The sequence below is a fragment of the Camelina sativa genome, chromosome 14 (genome assembly GCF_030686135.1).
Source record: "Camelina sativa cultivar CO46 ecotype springtype chromosome 14, ASM3068613v1".
Classification (NCBI taxonomy): Eukaryota; Viridiplantae; Streptophyta; class Magnoliopsida; order Brassicales; family Brassicaceae; genus Camelina; species Camelina sativa.
Window position 1 is genome coordinate 16,660,451 of NC_141893.1, and position 19,032 is coordinate 16,679,482.

The 19,032-nt window shown below is 32.7% G+C and overlaps 4 protein-coding genes across 6 annotated transcripts; all 4 read right to left on the reverse strand.

Annotated features, from left to right (window-relative positions):
• Positions 1-60: 60 nt before the first annotated feature.
• Positions 61-1,706, reverse strand: LOC104741873 (BOI-related E3 ubiquitin-protein ligase 1). The gene is made up of 4 exons (XM_010462798.2): positions 1,354-1,706; positions 1,177-1,259; positions 761-1,089; positions 61-661 (listed from the first exon to the last, which is right to left on the reverse strand). Exons 1-4 carry the CDS (start codon positions 1,407-1,409, stop codon positions 149-151), a joined length of 981 nt encoding a protein of 326 aa, XP_010461100.1. The 5' UTR covers positions 1,410-1,706; the 3' UTR covers positions 61-148.
• A 3,956-nt stretch (positions 1,707-5,662) lies between these two features.
• On the reverse strand, positions 5,663-9,516 carry LOC104741874 (uncharacterized). Of its 3 annotated transcripts, none has more exons than XM_010462800.3 (6): positions 9,200-9,516; positions 8,181-8,345; positions 7,862-7,923; positions 7,022-7,109; positions 6,696-6,798; positions 5,663-6,616 (listed from the first exon to the last, which is right to left on the reverse strand). In XM_010462800.3, the coding sequence occupies exons 2-6, from the start codon at positions 8,300-8,302 to the stop codon at positions 6,008-6,010; spliced, it is 984 nt and encodes a 327-aa protein (XP_010461102.1). In that variant the 5' UTR covers positions 8,303-8,345; positions 9,200-9,516; the 3' UTR covers positions 5,663-6,007. The 3 variants fall into 3 exon arrangements, with proteins under 3 accessions (XP_010461102.1, XP_087341939.1, XP_087341938.1); XM_087485813.1 differs by having other exon boundaries at positions 7,022-7,132; positions 9,200-9,342; XM_087485812.1 differs by lacking the exon at positions 9,200-9,516 and having other exon boundaries at positions 7,022-7,132; positions 8,181-8,497.
• Positions 9,517-12,665: 3,149 nt separating this feature from the next.
• Positions 12,666-13,411, reverse strand: LOC104741875 (putative cytochrome c oxidase subunit 6b-like). Its single transcript, XM_010462801.3, has 3 exons — positions 13,097-13,411; positions 12,922-13,003; positions 12,666-12,825 (listed from the first exon to the last, which is right to left on the reverse strand). The coding sequence occupies exons 1-3, from the start codon at positions 13,345-13,347 to the stop codon at positions 12,772-12,774; spliced, it is 387 nt and encodes a 128-aa protein (XP_010461103.1). The 5' UTR covers positions 13,348-13,411; the 3' UTR covers positions 12,666-12,771.
• A 2,685-nt stretch (positions 13,412-16,096) lies between these two features.
• On the reverse strand, positions 16,097-18,764 carry LOC109124497 (protein RGF1 INDUCIBLE TRANSCRIPTION FACTOR 1). Its single transcript, XM_010462802.3, has 4 exons — positions 18,388-18,764; positions 17,856-18,047; positions 17,431-17,646; positions 16,097-16,662 (listed from the first exon to the last, which is right to left on the reverse strand). Exons 1-4 carry the CDS (start codon positions 18,388-18,390, stop codon positions 16,432-16,434), a joined length of 642 nt encoding a protein of 213 aa, XP_010461104.1. The 5' UTR covers positions 18,391-18,764; the 3' UTR covers positions 16,097-16,431.
• Positions 18,765-19,032: the final 268 nt, after the last annotated feature.

A 19,032-nucleotide genomic window follows, 5' to 3' on the forward strand; every position in this document is an offset into this window, starting at 1 on the left:
CTCCCATGTGGGTTCGATACCTTCAAGAAACAATTTTGTATGTTCTACATGTTTCTCCAATTCATAAGAAAGAATTTTGCATTCATTTTTTCCTAAAAAAAAAAGTTGTATGTACGATAACAAAATGGTGGGCCTGAAATAGGCCCATTTAGCAAAGGATCGCTTCAACACTCGAACTCCGCAACGTGAGACACAACGGGCAGGCTAAAGCTGTCCGGTCACATCCCGGGCAGATGCTCATATGCCGACACGGCAACATCACCACCGTCGCTTCCATTTTCCGGCAAGCTTTGCAGGTCGGCCGTTTCATCCTCTCCGGATCAACGTACGCCGACTCAGCGTCGTCTACTCCGCTGATTTCAGCTCCTAATACTAGCCCTTCCTCCGCCGACACACCACCGCATTTGTTAACGGCTTGGTGAAGCTGAGCCTGCAGCGACGCGGCGGCGGCTTCCTGCGCCTTCGCTCTCCCTTGCCAAGCTTCCGCCTCCGCTCTAAGCTGAGATTCACGCGCCACGAGCTCATTGTGACGGCGCGTGGCTCTCTCTATCTCTGCCTCTTTCTCTTTCAGCTTACGTACCAACGGCTCCTCCACAGCACCGATAAGCGCTTTATAGTGTTTCTTCCTCCTCTCCACTAATGTGCGCCGTAGCTCCTCCGCCTATCACAAAAAAAAAAAAAAGGAACAATTTTTAACGTTCCGGTTTGAGAACCAAAGAAACAAAAACTCTTCAGAAACCCCCAAAGACGAAATCAAAACCTGGGAACGAAGCAATTCATCAAGTTCCTCGCTTTGCCAATTGTAATGTGCAGACAAAACACCTTCAAAGGAACCGGAGAACAGATTCGGACGAATCTTCTGTGTATGATCGTCGCCGGAAGATAAACGTAGTCCTGTATGAACCATATTTGAAGACGCCGTCGTATGATTGTAGTTGTGTTGTAATAAAGACAAGTCTATAACTTGTGGGAGCTGATGATGAGACTGCTGAGGTAACAACAACACTTGATGATGAGACTGCTGAGGTAACAACAACACTTGATGATGATGATCCTTCGTTTCTCTTCCTCTTTTCCTCTGGTTACAACCTACAGAACAAATAAAACATTCTCACTTTGTTCAACAAAAGTGTTAACGGGGGGGGGGGGGGGGGAAAGAAACAGAACATAACGAACCTCCATAGTTGAATAACATATTGGTTTGCTCAAAAACAGTCTGTGATTGCAACGATAAATCTTGTTCCTTGTCTTTCCCGTTTCTGTTCACACAAAAAAAAAAACCGTAATCAACATAACAGAGATTAAAAAAAAAAAAAAGGATCGTAACAAAATTTACAGGGAAGAAAATGAAACCTTTTGTTATGGAGGATGAGATTAGAGGAATGGTGTTGGTGAGCTTGGACAGCCATTTTAGTGATAGAGAAGAATATGAACAATAAAAATGGGTGAATTGATTACAAAATCTCTTATATCATCTTGAACGTATTTGAACTCTGTTTTTTTTTGTTTGTGAACCTTTCACTCTCTCTATCTTTGTCTTTGTATATATATAAATATAGGTGTGGTAGTAATAAAAGAGAGAAGAAAGAGTCTTTCTTGTAGGTTTGGTTTTGTTTCTTTTGGTTCTCTTCTCTTCCTTCCTTCTTGTTAATAATAATGCCTTTGGCTTTTTCTTTAGGATTCTTCTCTCTCTCTCTCGTGTCTTCAACCACGCCATTACTCTCGCATATTCCAAGAAAAACCAAAAAAAGTGTATAAATAAATAAAACGCAAATCGATATTTCTACTGTTTATTCGGTGACCAAGTTATTTTTTTTTTTAACTTACTCCCTCAATTTCAAAATATACAATGTTTTAACTAAAACAAGCAGAATAAAAAGTTTTACTTTTAACAAGTTTAATCAATCATAAACGACACTACATAATATAAAATACTAAATTAATCTAAAAGTTGTATAGAAACTTGAAAACATCTTATATTATGAAACAAAAAACTTCTTTAAAACATCTTATATTTTGCAACGGAGGGAATATTAAAAGATGTACATGTTGTATAAAAGATGTATATTTTTAAATTTCTTGTTACAAAAACAGAAAAAAAAAAGCTATATATTGGATTGTTTTGCACATTTTCTATTTTACTAGCCAAACATAAATTCATAAACAACATTTTTCTTAGCAAAAAGGAAATGAAGTGCAAGTCAGAAATCAAACATATGTGTGAGACTTGCTTGATTTCTTTCCTTAGCATACTAGATAACATAATTAGATCATTAGAGCATCTTTATTGGTAAGTTTGAATTTTTGGGGTTCTTAATTTTTTTAGTATTAAAAAGTGTACTTTTTAAAAATAAGAACCTTTTGTTTGTTAATTAAAATTATATTCCTCCAATGATAAACTCTTATAAGTGAGGTTCTTAGTTTTGAAAAAAAAATTAATGTTTAAAGGTTTAAACAATGAAGATTTTATTATTGCATTTCATAAACTTTTAAAATTGTGATTAAATGATATGGAAGTATTTGCTTTGGAAAGTAATCTCTTTAAAGTTCAAATGATGTAAAAATAATTATGTTTTAAAAATTGTTAAGACTAGTCCAGCGATAAGGGTGAGCCTAGCAACCTCTATTAAGAGGCCCCGATAAAAATAGTCTTAGACAGCAACTTCTTCCCACCTTTTATTATGTAATACTACTATTCATTTTTATATTTGAGTGTTTTACTCCTTCTTTGTTGATAGTTTGCATTTTTCTTTTCCTTTTGCGTATGATAGATAGATCGTTTGGTGACATTAAATTATTCTTTATCTTTCATCTCTTTTACTTTTCAAGTAATGGATAATATCATAGCAATGTTTCCGAAGTTAACGCTGCTAAACAAAAAAAAATTTAAGCAAAATACATGAGTTACGAATATTTATAAAGATGAAGGATCCAAAAAAATTTCCCTCAACAAAGTAAAGTGATTTAAAACAAAAAGAAACCCTTGAAATTCTGTTACATTTAAAGAAACAAATCATTAATCATGTAGATTGCAATTTCAGCCAAATGAAACAAATCATGCAAATGATGAAAAATAAATAAAATTACTAAATCATCTCATTTTCATTTTGCTAATATTAATACTATTTGATTGTGTGTATCTATATATACATTTTTGAGATATTTAGCAAATAAATCCTCAAGTTGTAACTTATTTACAAGCATGCCATTAGCATTAATTATTAATTTCTTTTTCATTTAATTAATTAATATTAAGTTTCGATTTTTGGAAACAAGATTTCCTATCCTAATAAAATTTCCAAAACAATCGGACCAGACCTTTAACCATTAAGTATTAAGTTTATAATTAATTTAACTAATATTTAGTTTCCAATTTTACAATACAATATTTTCTCTATACAAACATTTCCTAAATAATTGGCCTAATCAATAAACGAATTGATTTTCAATCTTGGAGGAGGATTCGTGGCCAAGATTTTCGATCTGCATTGATATCCAATTATTTTTCCATAATATATATGTTCAAAACAAATAAAATTTAAATGCTAAAAATATTCCAAAAATAAAACAGATTACACCTCATTTTTCCCCAATTAGTTGCTTAATCAAATATTTTTTGCGTGCACATGTTTGTTTAGTCGACCTAAATGATCAGTGTATAAATACTCTACACATAAACCCTGATTATATATCAGCAATCACAATTACACAAAGCTTACCAGAAAACTTAAACACTCTTTCGTGTTCTAGATATGCCAAAAATCGAAAGTTAATAATCATGTCTCCTATTTTTTCATCAGAAAACTTAAACACTCTTTCGTAGACGAATCATGACAAATAAGGATGATGAATTTGATTGAATAAAAATCAAGATGGGCGGAGATGTCGTAATGGACGGGATGAAACAAAGACGTAAAAGTTGATAGATTTGTTTTGTCAGATAAAAACAATTGTGTCGGTCTAGACAAAACAAAAAAACCAATATTAGTTTATTTTAATACAAAAGTCAATTACGTATACTGAATTAGTTTATTTTGTTCAAATAGCTATTTTTCCATTTCTAACAAATTATATACACACATCTTGGGTCTATTTTAATAACCAAAGTTTACTAAAAGAAAAACAACGAGGAATTCATGTCAAACAAATAATTGTTAACAACTTTTTTTTCCATTTCACAACAAAACTATATATACTAAAGTTAACTGATTCTTTATATATAAAACATACAAAACTACAATACAAAATTATCCTATACATATATTTAAAAAAAATTTAATAACAAAAATATTACTTTTTGTAAATAAGAAAAAAAAACACGCACAATATATTCCTTCTATAAATCATTACTTATTTAATTGTATGTTATACTATAATATAAAACAATAAACCTCAAACAAAATACTTTCTAATTTCTATACTAACTAATATATCTATATTTGTAAGGTTGTATATTTTATATACAAATAAACATTAGTTATATATATATATATATTTAATCTTTAAAACAAATTACATATTTTTTTTATTAAAAAATAGTCTAGCGGTGTACCGTGGGTGAATATCTAGTTACTTCCTCATTTTTAATATAAATATCTTTTACATTTTCACACAAACTAACAAGTATAGTAAATGTTATATTATAAGTTTATACCTTGTACTTTATATTGTCTATTAATATATGAAAGAGAAGCAAAATACATATATGAATATCAAAATTTTACAATGACATCATAAAATAATAACTTGAAACAAGAAAATATTTTTCAATGATATTTTGTCTGAAACAAAAGAACTATATTTTCATAATGCATAGATTTCGGGTTGGGTTCATAATCTCTTCAAATGCGAGATTGTTACATGCTAATTAAGTTGCTTCCTCACCATCGGTGAATTTGAAAGCTTTTCCATTTTTTCTCTTTTAGGTTATAATATTCGGAGCTTGAACAGGTTACAACATAAAATATTAAACGGGAGGTTACACTATCAAATAATTTATCTTACAATTAAAAAATTGATATATTACCAAACCACATTGTGAAAATTAGGTGGTAACAATAATAATTATAAGTTACAAGTTACAACATAGAAATAAAATGGTTTACATTATTACATTTTATCGCGATTAAAAATAATACATGACCAAAACCATAGTAGAAGAAATTAGGTGGTAACAATGATATAATTAACAATTATTGAAAGCTTAACTTATAATGAGCTCATTTGAGTTGTTTGATCTCAAGTTCCAACGAACAACAACCCCGTCAACATGCTAACAGTTGGTTTGCAGATTGAATTATCTACACCTATGCATATAAGTAATTTATGTCTATATATATATCCAAAGTTTGTGTACACATAAATACGTATATATAAAAATAGATTATATGGTTGAAAACTTGAAAGTGGAAACCAACTAAACGTTAATTTTATTTTTTTATTTCCAAAAAAACTTTAGGATCTGTTGTTGATCGATATTGGAATTGGGGCAGCAAAACAAAATTTAGAATCTAAAAGTTTGGTTTTAGTCATTTTCAAATATACGTGTTGAAAATGGCCTATGATGGATGGATTTTATTTTCCAAAAAGACCGGTTCAATTAGACTGAGCGGTTATCAAATACCAAACCAAACCAACTTTTATTTTACGTCGATAGAAAAAATTTAACAAAACAATCTTCATCATCTATTAGTTCACAACATAATAAAATGATCTTGGACCTGGTTTTTCTATTACCAACCACATAAGCAAATTTAAATCTAACATACAGTGAAAAAAATTCAAAAATCCAATGAGATACACAATCAACAGCTTTATCCAATGCTGCGTTCTAATATCTAATTGATGCTCAACACTACTTTACAAGAATATCTCTGAGTCTTGAGTCTTTATGAATCAGTTTTGAGGGGTGTTTGATCATTGTACAATACCTTTGATCACAAAAGATCTGGAGCTTTTATCGCCATCCAAACTGGAGTTCAATTCATCGACCGAATGTTCTCAAACTTCACAAAGATTCAACCTTGTCAAAAGATTGGAGATTCTCGCTGATTCTTTGAAGTGCTTCTTCACTCATCTCAACTTTTCGGACTAAACTGGGGAAAACCTTATTCTTCTCGGATGCTGCAGCAGAAGTAACTTGACCACAGAGTTTTGATTTCATCTCTAAGCAAGATTTGAGATCATCTTCGGTTCTTGCTTTGTTCAGTTTATCTATTATGTCATTCAAAGCTGAACCTTTCTCTTCCCATTTCTTTCTTTTCCTCCGCCTTTTCATATCATCTTGATCATCTGAAGAACCACCAAATTCCGGTTTCTTAAGCTTAAACAAACCGGCATTGACAGTCTCTGTGATCTGCTTCTTAAAGCTCTCTGTCCTTGCAGAGTTCGATCTCAGTCTCAGTTTAAGCTCTGACATATTTTTTTCCTCGCTGTTTTGCTCAGAAGCTGCTGATCCGGGAACCTCTTCATCAGGAGCAGATGTAAATGAAAATGCTTCTTCGAGTAAATTCACATTACTCATGTACCGATCAAAAGCTTCATTTTCTACTTCGATGTTTCTGTCTCTATACTCTTTAAGCTTTGTAAACCGCCACTCATTTAAAGCTTGAGCATCCTAGATTAGAAGAACAACTGATTAGAGAAAAACAACTAATAGGAGAATTTTTTCGATGAGTAATGAAGTCAATTAGTACCTTTATCGTCAAAGGTTTTCTCTGGCGGGCGGAAGCATTCAAGTTATTAAACTGAGCAAAGTTGCTAGAGAGTTGGCGGATTGACGAAACCCTAGTTGTAGTCCTGAAGCAGTTTCCAACAGAAGAACAATGTCAACTTAAAGAGACCATCTTTTAGTTCCACGAGAATATACATATATAGCATCTGAATATCAACTGCGTTCAATAAACCAAGATAGCTAAGAAATGCCCTAACAAAGTAAGTACACCAGTTTGTCATCACAGATTCACTTTCCCCCAAAAGCACTAAGAAATCAGAAAATAAGAAAACTGGTTTGCATTTATACCCGGGAGTGCCCTCAGATGATCTCTGGTCTGATGATGGTGTACTTGGCGCCTGCATCTTCTCACCAGGCGTTGCAGCTACTTTAAGAACTGCAGAGACATAAACACAAAGGCTGCAAATGGTTGCTTAAAATTGAAAGAATTGAAAATTTTAAGTTGAACAAAATTGGGCTGAATAATATTCAACCCATTCATCTCCAAAATAGTGGTTGAACAAGTTGAACATTTTTGCAGTAGGATTAGTTTATTTTTTCAACTTTTTAGGTTGAATGGGTTGAATAATTATTTTCAACTTCTTCAACCTCTTCCATTCAAATGGTGAAATTTGGTTGAATAATTTTTTTCAACTCCTTCAACTTTTTCAATTGTGCAACCATTTGCACCCAAAACAAGCCATGATAAACATCACTTTATATCTCTCAGCTAAATAACAAGCACTCTCAAAGAATCAGTCTTCCAATACTCTCTTCTCTAGGTCCAGTTTCTCTATTGGTTTCATTGCTCCACTCTAACCATCTAAACTTACCAAGTGAAAGAAACAATGACTAGAATTTCCCTATCAATGTTATCAAAACTAAACACTAAAAATGATTTCTTTAGCTAATTCTCTTCTCAATTTCAGATTCGAAAAGGGGAGACCATACCATGAATCAGTCTTCCAATACTCTTCTTCTCTAGTTCCGACACTAACCATCTTTCAATGAACACTAAACTCCCAAACTTACCAAGTAAACGAAACAATGACAAGAATTCCCCTATCAACGTTGTTAACACTAAACTCTAAAACTGATTTCTTTAGCTAAATTATCTTCTCAAATTCAGATTCGAAGGGGAAACCATACCGTGAATCGGACAGGGGTTCTCTGCTCTTGAACAACAACCCTTACAAGATTGAAACGGGCACCTGCAATGAACACATCCAAGCAATACCACTACAATCAATAAACCAGCATCACACTCACAATTACCTCAAAAAAAAAACTAATCTTTCGAAACTAAAGCTCAAAACTTTAACCAAATCTCACGAACATTTAGACGTATCAGTCCCCAAATCATGGAGAAAACTCAAACCCCAATACTTAAAAACCCTAAATCCGATTCCTTTTAACATCATAAATCCAAGAACCATCCTAAATTCAAAATCCCCAGAAGAAACAAGACCTGGAGCGAGCAACGTTGCCGCATTGGATACACTTAGGCTTGTTGAGACCACGGAGAGTCTTGGGAGGAGTGACGACGGCGGAGAGGCCATTGTTACTCAGAGACGGTGAAGAAGTCGCCATCTTTCTTTCTTTCACGGGGAGATAAAATTGAAACGGTACTTAACTGTCAAAATTAAAAACCGTTACTGAACGAAAGAGAGAAAGCTAAAATTTGGAATCGAAAGGTTTGGTTTTTAATTTTTTTGTTTTGTCGCTCTGTTTTTTGAGAGAAGTGATCTCTCTCTCTCTCTCTCTCTCTCTCTCGCTCGATTCCACGGCGGGTCTAGGGCTCCGGTTATTAAAAAAAGTAACACGTGAGTCGTTTTATGGGCCTGTATCGAAAGCCCAATAAGTTCTCTTTGAATTGAACCGAACTTAACCAAATCATGAACTTTACTTATAATCCGGGGGATATGTTTGATTCAATTTATTTTCTTGGTTTGATAAATGATTAAATGCATTTTTAATATGTATTTCAATATTCAAAAATATCAAATTTTAGCTGGTTATTTAACTAAAAATAATAAGAATACAAATTTGTTTTTGCTTTTGAAATTGTAAATTTTATCCGAAATCTTTTAAAAATGTTATACTAAAAACAATATTATATATCCTTTTCTAGATTTACAATTTATTGTTAAAACACAATTTAAAATGACGTACTGTAGTTAGATTATTGATAAGAATTGTTCTTAATTTCTTATCATGTAAGGACTTTTGATTTTCCATAATATATTTGATTCCTTTTGTGTAGCATCTTTTTGTGGATATAGTATGCAGCAGTTGTGTAGATGTTAAAATTGATTAACAAAGACAGTGAATAATTTTACCAATTCACATGTATGTTTGAAGCTTTGATCTTAGACATAACAATATGTTTATCAAAACTTCTATAATAACACCTTATATAGAAGATTCGATATCAAATGGTAGGTTTAAATAAGTATAAGTAAGTTGATGCGCGGAAAAAAAACTTACAGGGATACCAACGATTAAAGAGAAGCATGATGCCATTAAGCTTGCGGCCAAATACTTGAATGATTACTGAGTGGGGTGGGATGAGAAGATCAACTCTGCAAAAGCTAAAGCCTAAAGCAAAAGCAATAGTGGAGAGAGTTGCCACCGAAAATGCCGTGAAGCGAGACACTATTGATAACTTGGACCTTGATGAGATATTCTTCGTCCCGTAAGGAGAAAACACTATTGATGACTTGGACCTTGATGAGATATTCTTCATCCCGTAAGGAGAAAATCGTGTGGAGTTTATCAGAACCTTATCCAGGCTTATTAAACCCACTAATAAGTCAATCTTCTTAAAATTTATTATCAAAGTTGAAGTTTGGAAGTGTATACAATTAGCTCAATAAATTAAAAGGCAGACCTTAAAAAAAATGTTGGTGGGTACAGATTGTTACTAGGTTGAGTCGAACCCACTACTTCGACCATATATGGGTTTTAATTCAAATTGACTACTTTACTAATTACTATACGTATAATGTAATATATATATATATATATATTTACTAATGGCAAGTGCCCCCCCCCCCCACCACAACGCGAGTCCGCCCCTGATGCCAGTAGCTAGTAGCCTAGTAATCGTAACAGATTTCCTAATTTTTGGCAAACCAACAAAAAATAAAGGACCTTTAATATGATTTAATTTAGAAATGTTATCAAGATAATTTTATGTATTGTCTTTACTCTAAATAAAACAAAAATATAAAGCATGATAATAATGAAAAAAATACAACTTGAGAAAATATATTTAAAAAATAAATGCATAGAGATTGGATCACTTTTGTTTTGCTTATGTTTTTACCTATTTTTGCATTCAATTGTAATTCATATATATATATATATTGCATTTTCCTGATCCTGACATAAGATAGCAAAAATTAAATTTAACATTATTACATCAAAATTGTGATTGTGTTTAGAAAAAAAAAAGATTGGTATAAGCCAATAAAATTTAGCTTGCATCAAAGGTGGTATTCTTGATGATATAATTTTGTTTGATGGGAAATCATGAGGCAATCTTATTGGTTTATATATAAGTGATTTAAAGGAGTTATTGCATAATCATTTTTTATAATTAATAATTTATGTATAATCTTTTTATTACAAGGGAGTATTGAACTTGTATTTTAAAGGATTTGGTGTGATTTAAATATTTTAGGTTTTTGCAAGATTTGATTGAGCTTTTCGAAGATTTTTGGTTATTTATTAGAGTTTTTATATATTTTTTTAAAAATACTTTGTGATTTGGTGAGATTTTATTATTAGATTTTGAGAGATTTTAGGATACTTTATAACAAAAAAAAAAAATTGTCTTTAGAACTGAGATGACGATGATGTAATTATGTCGACAAAAGCCTCTCTTAGGTACTCGTAGCTTTCACTGCCCCCATCTCTTCCTATCCTCTTACATGGATCATCATCGAGAGCTGCTATCTGTAACAGAGCCATGAACCATCATCTCTTCATTATCTGCAACAGAGCTAAGGTTTAGTAGTAAGTAACAAGTAAACAAACCTTTAATTCTGATTCCTCAAACACATTAACTCAAAGCTAAATCAAAAGAAAGAAGAGACAACGTCCTTACAATAACTAAGCTCGCCGAGGATGAATGGACAATCATCAAACTTCTTCACAGCATTTTCCATGTGATCCAAGTTTGATCATGCATCAAAACACACCGAAGTTTCAGCTCCTACTACTGAATTTTAAGTTTCAGAATGAGAACAAGGGACAAACTTATTACGTTTATGTATTTACCTAGTCCACTAAACATATACATCTTACTAGATTGATCGATATTCACAGGCATGCTTATATATGGCTTTGCACTTAAACGGCTGTCTTGCTGCTTTGGAAATTTGTCTCCAAGCATTCTTGCAAGGTTTATACCTGAAACAAAATTATCAAATCAGACTTGGTGATTTTAACATTGAAAATGAAATCACCAGAGCGTGTTTAATTCATTGAGCTAGTACGATTCTCAATGATAGTCCTGCATCTTGGAATCGTTTTCTCTCGGATAAGCTAGTCACTTGATCATCTTCAGTCATTTGTATATATCTCCCATTGAGACTGCCAAATGCAAAACAAATCATAATCAATTTAAAAAACTTGAATCCGAAACGAGAGAGGAAGCAATCGCTGGTGGGATTGGAGCGGAGGAGTGGGGAAGAGCTAGTAGATGTGACGAGGTGAGACTGTTTTTGTTTCAATTTTGATTTTCCAGAAAATACAGTTTTTTTCTTCTTACCAAATCTTTTAAAATTCTATCTCAAAAGGTAGGATTTTGAGGGGGAGTATTTTCAACTAGAAAACAAATCAAAATCTTCTAAAATCATTTAAAGTAGCAGTTTTTTTAATAGTTGTGATATTTTGAATAACAGTATATTTCAAGTAAGTTTTATAAATAATTGAAGAACAAGAGATTGTAAATTATTTTAAATCATTTTACATAAATCTAAGTTGAATAACATAGGATATTAAAAGATTTTTAAAAATCAGCAATTGAGTAATTTTAAAAATACTATAAAATCTTTTAAAATACCAAGTTGAATACCCTTTACACGTAGAATATTCTCTCATCAACACATTTGATAGGTGTCATGATAAAAATATTAATAACTAATTTTGGAAACCCAATTTTAGTGTAAGATTGATGGTTTCCATGTTTTAGCAAAAGGAGTAAAAACCTAAAAATCGTTCCTTATCAAGTAGGACTAGATTAATAGAAGAATGAAACAAAAATAACATAATGAAGCCCAACATTGTGACACATGATAAGTGCAATACAAGCCCACTAATCTATGTTCTTAGCCGATGTAATTAGGGTTATTCTGTCAAATCGATTCATATATATGTAATAGACACGTTATGATCGATGGAAGTAATTTAGGGTGCGCACAAGTACTCTGTTCCTTATGTACTCTTTTTCATGTAACAAGATTTGTTTAAGATTCTTTTCGTAGCAATGTTAAAACCAATACATCATTCTGCCTACTGACTTGTACCTTGAAGCTTTGATTTGGACCTATCAGTTGGCATCAAAGCTTCTATCTTGAAGCTCTGATACCAACTGATGGAGCCAGATCAAACCTTTAAGGTAGTAGTCAATTTGGTAGACACAAATTTATTTACTTAGGTTTACCTTCTTTGATTTTGGTAAGTCCAACTTCATATAGTTTTTACGTTCTGGAACGAGTCTTTTTATGTTTCAATTCGACAGATTTTGCAGCTTTAATATATTGACTATGCAACATAGATAAGACAAGCTCGATTCCAAGTTCTATATATGGAAGAACGAGAACTGAACTGAGGTTGAATGAGTATTTAGAGTCAGATTTGGATGGGACTTGCAGAATGAACCGCAAAAATTCTCAAGACAGATCAAGATTAACACAAAAATATGGTTTTAGTCTTTAGACATGACTTAATTTAATTGGTTATTTAATTTATCACTGGTTTTGGTTTTAAGTATTATAGATCATCAACACAGCGACCAAAGTAAACAACTCTAATTATATATAATCCAGTCTTCATACTGAGGATGGCAATGTCCCAGATTTTCTCTGTTTCTCCCATTTTTCCACCTTACAAAACAAAACCCAACAAAAACAAGAAAATTACACACAAAAAAAAACTATGTTTAGTAAGAAGCAATAAAATATTACGAAAGATTTGCTCACCAATTCTTCGGGACACATTGAACGCACATAATCTCTTAAGTTGTTGCAATCATTAGCATCTCTTCCATTTTTCTCAATACACCTATTTATGCATTAAAACGTAGTATCATGAAGTATACTAATCACGCACTTTAATCATTTATTTAGTTAGTGGTAACCAATTTTTAAAACTTACTTATGGTATTGCATGTATCGATTGAAACAATGTCGTGTTTCATTAGTCACCGGAGACCGCTCATCCGCCTCCGAATCTTTCTCTTGTCCACCGTCCTCTCCTCTCTTAGCACGAAAAGTTGCCTCGTTTTGCGGTGGCGGCGATACCGTGCCGGGAGCGTGAGCTGGTCTTGGTGCTTGCTGGCCTCTCGCGACTTTACTCAAGTCGCGAGATCTCATCTTGTCGTGTGGATCCATTTGCGCCGACGACATCTCCGATCAAACTTTACAAGTTGGGGAACTTTTGGTTTTGTTTTTGAACTTATTTCATCTTTGCCTTCAACAGCAAGGATTTAATAGCGGATGATCGATACCACGTCAAAGCGGTTGGTATACACGTGACTTAATCGAGAGACTTGCATGTGTTCTCTTTTTGCTATGGTCAAAACTTGGGGGCTTGCGTGAGTAACGTTTCAAATATACTATATATGGGCCTAAATAAAGCATGTTAATCACTCTTTAAGGTATGGCCCAACTTAAAATTACATAAAGCATAATATCGTTTGGGATAACTTCTTTCTAAAACTCAATTTATCTCGTCTTATTATTAGTTTTGTTTTCCACTCTTTGATCATCTAAGTTGTTCTTAATAGACCTGTTTAGCATGTCATCATACAATTAAGAATGTTGTCTAGTGGAACATCCCAAATGTTTAATCCAATATGTGTGGCTGCCAGAAAAAAAACAGTTTATTTAGTTTTATCATATGATCTTATATATTATTCAAAAAATAGAATAACAATGTTCATAAAATTTTCATGTGTATAATTTTAAAAACAATAATTGTAGTCAACAAAAAAAAATTATAACCAAAGGATCTCGAACTGAAACCTCAACTAATTTTCTGAGGGACCTATAATGTATTCTTATTATTTAAAGCATCCATAACGGGCCAACTTGATTAACAATTATTTTCCAATTCCAAGATAATTTTTTTACCAGTAGATCACTATGAAATAGGAGTAGTTAAGAGAAAGCAACTACTAGTTGTGTATGATCTGATTATTCACTTCCATAACCATAAGCTAGCTATTTCCATGATCTTTTTCTCCGTAATCCCTAGTTTTGTTAGTAGCACTTTCAACCTATCCTCCTCAATATATAAATTAGATAGATAGCTTAGAGCACTATTATGTGGATTTGTTCATATTTATAATCAACCGATCAGTTTGTAAAAAAAGTAGGTGAATGTTGGTTACCTGTTCATAAATCAAAACAAAAGATTTGTTTTATGGATTAATCACATCTCACTTACCACTTAGCTTACGCTTACCACACTAGAAGTTAAAATACCACATTTCTTTATTAACTATTTTATATATATATATATATATATTACATTGTTGGACAATCGGACGAAACAATTTACGTGGTGTGAGTGGGTTTGGCAACATCATGACACATGCTTGTTCCAGAATTGTTCCTTTTTCTATTTCATTTTTTTATAGTACCAATAGTACTGTTACATGATTACAAAAACAAAATGACAACATGTCGAACTAATTTATACTGTGGATTTTTTTTTAAATGTTGTGTCACGTTTCTAACAAGTTCTTGAGAATCCAACGGCCGAGATTACGTAATTCGGCAATTATATGCCGTTTGGGACGATCGGATGGGCAAAAAAGATGACGATAATGAGTCCCACAAATGCCCATTAAAAAGCTTTAAAGAGGCCACTCTCAGTACAACTAGATGCCGTTGGACTCTTTGCCTTTTCTCTTCTTTTATTCCCAAAACACATCATTGGCTTCTTCCCTTTCGAAGCCATTACCGTCTGCCAATATTAAAACAACACATGGCATGTCATCGCACGTGCACACACATACTCCCATGCTAAAAACATTTATCAATATGGATTTATTAAGAGAAGGAAGATACAAAAACCACCGGACGGGCCAGGCTTAGTCAGAAAACTAGTATAAACTGAAATCGAATAGAGCTCTCTCTATACACCAAGATAGAATAGAAGAGCGACGATGATCAATTTGATCGTTAATTCAATCTGGATACCGTGTGAGAACATAAAAAATTAGTCGATAATCTTTAACTATATATATTCTTGGCAAACGTATAGATATATATATATATATATATATATATATTTTTTTTTTGTAGCCTATAATTCACTCTCAAGATTATACTTCACAAAAAAAATTTATTCCTTTCACGAATTTTCTTGCATCATATGTCAGTCCATTGGTTTCATAATTGCACCTGTAGATAACTTAGATACCGCACCAAATTCACTATGTTAACACGATGACTGATAATGCTTTAAATTGCAAAGAGCCAAGCACTTGATCTTTGCATCATTATCAGAGAAAATATGACAGAACTCTTGCCGACTAAGCTATAAAACTTCTTCCCCATTTGAAATGAATTCCAAATAGAATTTCAGGACTAAATGATTAGAACTAAAATCTAAGGTGTAACACAAGGATTTAGAATCTACACACACACAAACACATAAATCTTATAAATGTTTTTTTTTAAAGTCAAATCTTAAAAACTAGATTGTCTAGAGAATTCACTTTTAATAATTTGGTCCAACAACCCTCCATAGTTATTCTATTTTAATACTACAGAAACTTTTTTTTTTTTTTTTTGTGCAAAATACTACAGAAACTAAAATCCATGTTTATATGTACTTATTTATTTTGCCTTTTTTTTTGTGCAACATTTATCATCTTTCCTTATGTACTGGTTTTTTCCTCTATGAATGTCAAATACTAATGGGATGTTGTAATAGTAAGAACTTTTAAAATGAAAAGTCGATTCTATAGTCAATTTACATATAAAGGGTTGAGCGAAATAAGTCTCTTTGTTCTCCCTCTTTACTCAGATCTCTTGCCATGAATGGTTTAGTTATATGCACTCACTTTTCGGAAAAATACAAGTTGATATCTATTTGAAACTGAAACATGAGAGAGTGTGAACAAAGAAGACAAGAAACAAGTAGTACATCGAAATAAAATGCCCTTTATTCCATTCACATTTGCATTGCATCACATATACTTATTACTATTGTCTTTTCAACAACACTATTCTACATTTACATATTTTACCCTTTGAGCCCAAAATATACAGGCACAAGTATTCTATTTATGCTTCCATTCTATTATATTCCCCACTTTTTTACCCATCATATCTACACAACACTATTATGTTAAGCTTTTTTTACTTTACATTGCTTTATACCATTATAGACATATATATACATACATACATTTACCCGGAATACTACGTACTAGTGATTTGTTATTAGCATAAGACTATACATTACCATTTCCCTTCTTAGTATTCTATGATTAGTCCTCCGAAAGGAGCACGGTGCGGGATTCCCTTCCTTCGTTTTGCGATTCTGCGACTCACGGCTGATAGAGGCGGTGTTGATGGCGTGAAACTATTATTCATAATGTCGTCATTCTTCTTGAGCCTCCCGATACTCGTAGTGCTATACGAATCATCAGAGTCCGAAAGGTTGTTCGACCAATCCTTTCTTTTCCTCTTTGATATTCCAGAGATCTAATCAAAAACAATACAAGATCAAATAACGTTAGTATTATGTTGATTGATGCTAGGGAATATCTTAGTAATTATCTCCTATAAACAAACAAAAAATGAAGATATTGAAATTTGAAACCCATTAGAGAAAAAGTAATGAAAATGAAAAGACCTTTAAAATGAGGTGTTGTTACTTAAGGATGAAGCTTTTTTTTTTTTTTAATTGACTTGGAATTTTCTTCCCTAACTTTCTCGTCAACCCAAATGCTATTATTATTTTTCAACTCCACAATTTCTTGAAGTTGCTATCATTGCCCCACATTTTCTCGCCCACCCAACAAGAAAAATCCTTTTTTTTTCAAGTCCTTTTCTCAATTCCCATCAAACAAGGATTAAAGAATAAATGACGGTCTAAATACAAAATCAATATAAATCAGGGAAATTATTGAATAGTAGTTAGTTTTACCTATTCAACTAAGTTTGGACTTATTAATACTTTTCTCCCTCAAAATAGTATTTTGTTCAGTACATAGACCCAAAAATAGCTACATATTTATTGAAGATAACTTTCTCCACAAGTAAATATATACATTTACCGACCAAAACTTTGACATTTATGTTAGTTTCTTCCTTTTATCAACCAAGTTTTTTTTACTTGATTTTCCCGCATTTTCTTACCCAAACATAGAAAATATTACTTTCTCAATTTCATCAACCAAAACCAACACACAACTAACTCCTATTTGCGATCAAAGACATTAATAACAAATTTTTTTTTTAATTGGTTACCTTGCAACCAAGAGAGCAGAATCTGAAGGAATCAACGAGGCTTCGATAACAGACTTCGCAGGTATTGATCACACCTTTGCCTGGTCGAGGCTGAGGTCTCTCGTTCAAGAACACAACCTTAGCACTGTTAATCACATATGTCTGAACTCCTGTTATGTCCAGAAACTTCTGAATCTCCGACACTCTTATCACATCGTGATACGATGATCTCCTTATCTGTAAAAAATTAAATCACCAAGAAAAAATCAATCAAACAAAGTAAAAAAAAAAAAAAAAAACTCTATGGTTTCTTTTTATTTTTCTCGCATTTTCTTGAGAAAGATTTGCCGAGAATCCCGGAATAATAAATGATAGAAAAAAAGGTAGATGACCAACCAAACTTAACACAATCTGGATTTTAACCACATGGTAAAAAAAAAACGAACCTGAATGGCGTGATGGTCCTTGTGGGAAGAGAGACAGAGAGAACAGAGAGGACCATTGGTACAGTCTAAACAGTACATGTTACATTCACTCTTGTGTGAGTCTGCGTGTAGTTTGCATTGTACAAAGAACTTCTCACGAAGCAGTGGTTTTAGCCACGGAGGCCATGTCTTATTGTTTTCTTCTTCAGCTCCCTGTTTCACACAAAAACAATCTCAGAAGAATGAGAAACAAACAAACCAGAGTATGTTTCAAAACAGAGAACAGAGTCAATTAAAACAGAGTCAAGTCAAATTTAAATAGAATCAACTTGGGGAAAAAAAAAGATTCGAGTTTTTGAGAGAACCCATTGGGAAAACACAAACTAAGACTGATCAGAGCTGGAAAAAAAACAGAGTTCGTGGTGGGATTTGAATCGGATCTTTTGAAGTAAAACAAAAAAAAAAACAGAGCATGTATGATCAAACTTAAAGAGAACACATTTGGAGAGAAACAAAAAAAAAAAAAATTGAATCTTTCTTGTATTGTGAGTACCATGATGATTCTTGTGTTCGTGGGTTTGATCTCTCTGACAGTAGCTTGCTGTTGATTCTCTTCGATCGCAACCTTTTTTTAAGTGAGAGAAAGGAAAGAGCAAAGCAGAGGAGAGGAGAGGAGAGGAGAGAGAGAGAGAGAGGGAGGGAGAGGTGTTCGTGTAAAAACAAAGAGAAGCGAAGAGTCGTTCTTATCCGCACAAAAGTCGACTATACTCCGAACCTAGACACCCGAGCCTAAAAAGAACCCGAAGCTAAGATAGAGAGAGAGAGCTTTTGCTACGGAGGGTTCAATGAACCGAACCCAACCTCCCACTTTCATTGTTTCTTCTTCTTCTCCTTTTCACATTAATTATTTGTTTTTATGTTTAAATCTCCATTTTTTTTTTTGGTTGTTTACTTTTTAATGCACATAATGGGGGAATTAATCAAAAATATCTGATTCAGTTTAAGACTTTAGTTCGACTTCGAGACATCAGAAAGAGAAAAAAAAATGCACCCAATCTAATCAAGAAATGGGAAAACAAAAAGAAAAAAAAAAAACTTTTTTAGATCGTCATTAATGAATAGTAACGTAAATTATTGTTCATTTGATTAATGATATTACACGTTTAACACTACTTTACACTGTGTTCATTTGTTATTT

Excerpts from the sequence above, each read along its gene's own strand:
- LOC104741873 (XM_010462798.2), bottom strand. The coding sequence starts at position 1,409 with ATGGCTGTCCAAGCTCACCAACACCATTCCTCTAATCTCATCCTCCAT. Across the intron at positions 1,260-1,353 it reads CTCATCCTCCATAACAAAAG|AAACGGGAAAGACAAGGAAC; the intron begins GTTTCATTTTCT and ends TTGTGTGAACAG. Across the intron at positions 1,090-1,176 it reads TATGTTATTCAACTATGGAG|GTTGTAACCAGAGGAAAAGA; the intron begins GTTCGTTATGTT and ends TTTGTTCTGTAG.
- LOC109124497 (XM_010462802.3), bottom strand. Across the intron at positions 17,647-17,855 it reads AGGACCATCACGCCATTCAG|ATAAGGAGATCATCGTATCA; the intron begins GTTCGTTTTTTT and ends AATTTTTTACAG. Across the intron at positions 16,663-17,430 it reads TCTGCTCTCTTGGTTGCAAG|ATCTCTGGAATATCAAAGAG; the intron begins GTAACCAATTAA and ends GTTTTTGATTAG.
- LOC104741874 (XM_010462800.3), bottom strand. The coding sequence starts at position 8,302 with ATGGCGACTTCTTCACCGTCTCTGAGTAACAATGGCCTCTCCGCCGTC. Across the intron at positions 6,799-7,021 it reads TCATCTGAGGGCACTCCCGG|GACTACAACTAGGGTTTCGT; the intron begins GTATAAATGCAA and ends AAACTGCTTCAG. Across the intron at positions 6,617-6,695 it reads GAAAACCTTTGACGATAAAG|GATGCTCAAGCTTTAAATGA; the intron begins GTACTAATTGAC and ends CTTCTAATCTAG.
- LOC104741875 (XM_010462801.3), bottom strand. The coding sequence starts at position 13,347 with ATGTCGTCGGCGCAAATGGATCCACACGACAAGATGAGATCTCGCGAC. Across the intron at positions 13,004-13,096 it reads CGATACATGCAATACCATAA|GTGTATTGAGAAAAATGGAA; the intron begins GTAAGTTTTAAA and ends ATGCATAAATAG. Across the intron at positions 12,826-12,921 it reads CAATGTGTCCCGAAGAATTG|GTGGAAAAATGGGAGAAACA; the intron begins GTGAGCAAATCT and ends TTGTTTTGTAAG.